The sequence below is a fragment of the Acomys russatus genome, chromosome X (genome assembly GCF_903995435.1).
Source record: "Acomys russatus chromosome X, mAcoRus1.1, whole genome shotgun sequence".
In the NCBI taxonomy this organism is placed as follows: domain Eukaryota; kingdom Metazoa; phylum Chordata; class Mammalia; order Rodentia; family Muridae; genus Acomys; species Acomys russatus.
This window is the reverse complement of record NC_067169.1, coordinates 28,012,668-28,015,662: the sequence shown is the minus strand read 5'-3', so window position 1 is coordinate 28,015,662 and position 2,995 is coordinate 28,012,668. Positions and strand designations below refer to the sequence as shown.

General features: G+C 46.6%; 1 protein-coding gene across 1 annotated transcript; it reads right to left on the bottom strand.

The window, feature by feature from the left end:
• Nucleotides 1–1,316: 1,316 nt before the first annotated feature.
• On the bottom strand, nt 1,317–1,819 carry LOC127185024 (40S ribosomal protein S18-like). Its single transcript, XM_051141555.1, has one exon. It carries the CDS (start codon nt 1,817–1,819, stop codon nt 1,358–1,360), a length of 462 nt encoding a protein of 153 aa, XP_050997512.1. The 3' UTR covers nt 1,317–1,357.
• Between the last annotated feature and the right edge of the window lie 1,176 nt (nt 1,820–2,995).

Here is a 2,995-nt window from a genome sequence, read left to right as displayed (position 1 = left end):
TGCCTCAAACTTGTTCTTTATGATCCTCCTTTCTCGGACTTCTCTCTATTATGACTACAGGCATGTCCCATCACACCAGGCTCTTAGGATTTGACAGTTTAGTTTGAAAGGCAGCTTGTGGGCTGCATTTGACTTTGAACAATAAACACAGGGGACCGGAGAGAACACACACACTTGGTCCCTACCCCTCAAGTAAGAGCCTCTTTGTTTATCTCACGCAATTATTCAATTCTGTAATAAATATTATTCTTCAACAGGCCACCTAGCACTGGTCAAGGACAAGAACAAAGAATAATGAGGAAATGCTGAGCTTTGGAGCCATGCTCAGGGGTTGGGGTGGGAGTATGGGAGAGGAGAGTTCCGAGAGGTTCTGACTTCCTAGGAAACACCATGACTCTGAGCAGTTAGAAGCAAATCCGGAGGAAGGGTTCTGAAAGGAGCGGAAGGTCACTGGTGTAGAGACAGGGCCATGGGAAGCACCCTGTTTAGAGGAAGCGAAGTTGCACTGAGAGGCAGCCTGGAGAGCAAGCTGGGCTTACAGAATTAACTAGAAGGCATGGGGATATACTTTGCCTAGAATTCACAAAGCCCTGAGATCCATTCCCACCGCTGCATATGTTCGGCATGATGGCTGGCTCCCATAATCCGAGCCCTCAGAAGGTGGAAACAGAAGGACCAGGAATTCAAGACCAGCTTTGGCTGCATAGTGATTTTGGAGACCACCCTGGTCTCAGTTAGCTACTAAATTCCAGGCTAGCAAAAGATCTGTCTTAAAAAATAATGTCAGTGGTTCTAGATGAGTGACACTTGAGGTTGTGCACCTGTGCACACACACACACAAGCATGCATGCATAGAGAGGGGGTGGGCGGTTCTCAGTCATGTTAAGCGTGATGGGCCTGACATGGGGATTACACCTCCAAACTATTTTAGAGCTAATGTGCAGACTACCTTTTAGTTCCTTTCATCTGTTTGAATAACCAAGGACCACCCACGACAGAGCAAAGAGGCTCTTTATTTAAACTTCCATCACTTGCTTTGAGCAGAAACCCTCCAAAACTGGCAGAATAGAAGGAAAGCTTTCTAATAGTGAAAAAGGAAAAGAAAAGAAAAGGAACCGCAAACGAGCTTCACTAGATGCTACTGGTGTAACTGAAGAAAGAGCCTGAGAAGGGGTAGCTTCTGCTTGGATTATGGGAGCCAGCCATCATGCCTAATGTATGCATGCAGTGGTGGGAATGGATCTCAGCGCTTTGTGCATTCTAGGCAAATACTCTATCAATGAACTATATCTCCATGCCTTCTAGTTAATTTTTTTCAGGTATATAAACTATTTATTAACAGCGAAGGCCCAGAGACTTATTTCTTCTTGGACACACCCACAGTGCGGCCGCGGCGGCCAGTGGTCTTGGTGTGCTGACCGTGGACACGAAGGCCCCAAAAGTGGCGCAGACCCCTGTGGGCTCTGATCTTCTTCAGTCGCTCCAGGTCCTCACGAAGCTTGTTGTCTAGCCCGTTGGCCAGAACCTGGCTGTACTTTCCGTCCTTCACATCCTTCTGTCTGTTCAGGAACCAGTCTGGGATCTTGTTCTGTCGTGAACTTTGCAGGATGGTGATCACACGCTCCACCTCATCCTCCTCAGTGAGTTCTCCAGTCCTCTTGGTGAGGTCAGTGTCTGCTTTCCTCAACATCACATGATCATTTCTCAGCCCCACAGCCTTAATGGCAGTGATGGCAAAGGCTATTTTCCGTCTCCCATCGATGTCGGTGTTGAGTACTCGGAGAATGTGCTGGAACTTCTCGGGGATCGCTAGAGACATAGTGGCTTGTAGGCTTCCTGTGGAAGAGCTAGTTAACTCTGCAAACCCAGCTTGCTCTCCAGGCTGCCTCTCAGTACAGCTTTGCTTCCTCTAAACAGGCTGCTTCCCATGGAAGCACACTGTCTCCACACCGGAGTTGATTGTAGTAGCTTCTTCACCCTTCCCTGGTTGGTCCTGAACTGGAAGCAGACAAGCAAGGAATAGAAAAACTAGTCATCACAGATCAAATATTGAACTGCCTTGGGCAGATGTGGGTCGGAATTCTGTTGTCATATATGATGTGGCCATTGTTTACTTGTGTATTCTTCCTGTTGATTGTGTGTCTAGATCTCCTATTTGCATCTTTTTATTGCCTTTACCCTAAAAGGCAAGTCTATTGGTAAACTGTGGTTATAAAGAGAGCTGGCTGAAGTACTGAAGTGTTGCTGGGTTGGGCATGATGCCAGACTTCTGTAATTCCAGCATCAGGAGATTAAGGCAGGACCATCATGAGAGACTCTACTTTAAAAAAATGAAACAGTGTGGTCTCCCCGCCACCACCAATATCTGCATTATGTGGAAACCAACTAGAACTGCAGGGTCTTGGGCTGGGCCCTCTACCTCTTCAGCCAGAGTCGCCACTGCAAGCTACACATCTCAATGGTTCTCAGCCTTTCAAAAGCTGTGACCCTTTAATACAGTTCTTCAGGTTGTGGTGACCCTACCATAAAACTAATTTTGTTGCTACTTCACAACTGTAATTTTGCTACTGTTATGAATCATAAAGTAAATATCTGATATGCAGGACATCTGATATGTGACCCCTGTGAAAGGATCCTTTGACCCCACCAGGGGGTCGAGACCCACAGGTTGAGAACCACTGCTCCAGGAAGTTCTGATGTATACAACAGAACTGGTAAGCCCTGGTAAACGGGGGCTTAGTGTAGCCTCTGTATGAGGAGAAATGCTAGGATTGTTTTCCACTGTGCAGCCTGAGGACTACGCTTTTCCCACTTCCTTTAATCTTTTCAGCTGACAGTAAACATTGTTAACAATGGAATTGTGGTTCTTCTACTGGAGAAACTGAGCTGTCCTTAGTGGATTTGAAAATAAGGTTCCAGTGTAATACTGAAAGGACACCAAGTAATCGCAGGCCTTGGGAGATAGATGCAGAAGGACCAGGAGTTCAAAGCTGTT

Coding starts and splice junctions, on each gene's coding strand:
- LOC127185024 (XM_051141555.1), bottom strand. CDS start 1,819: ATGTCTCTAGCGATCCCCGAGAAGTTCCAGCACATTCTCCGAGTACTC.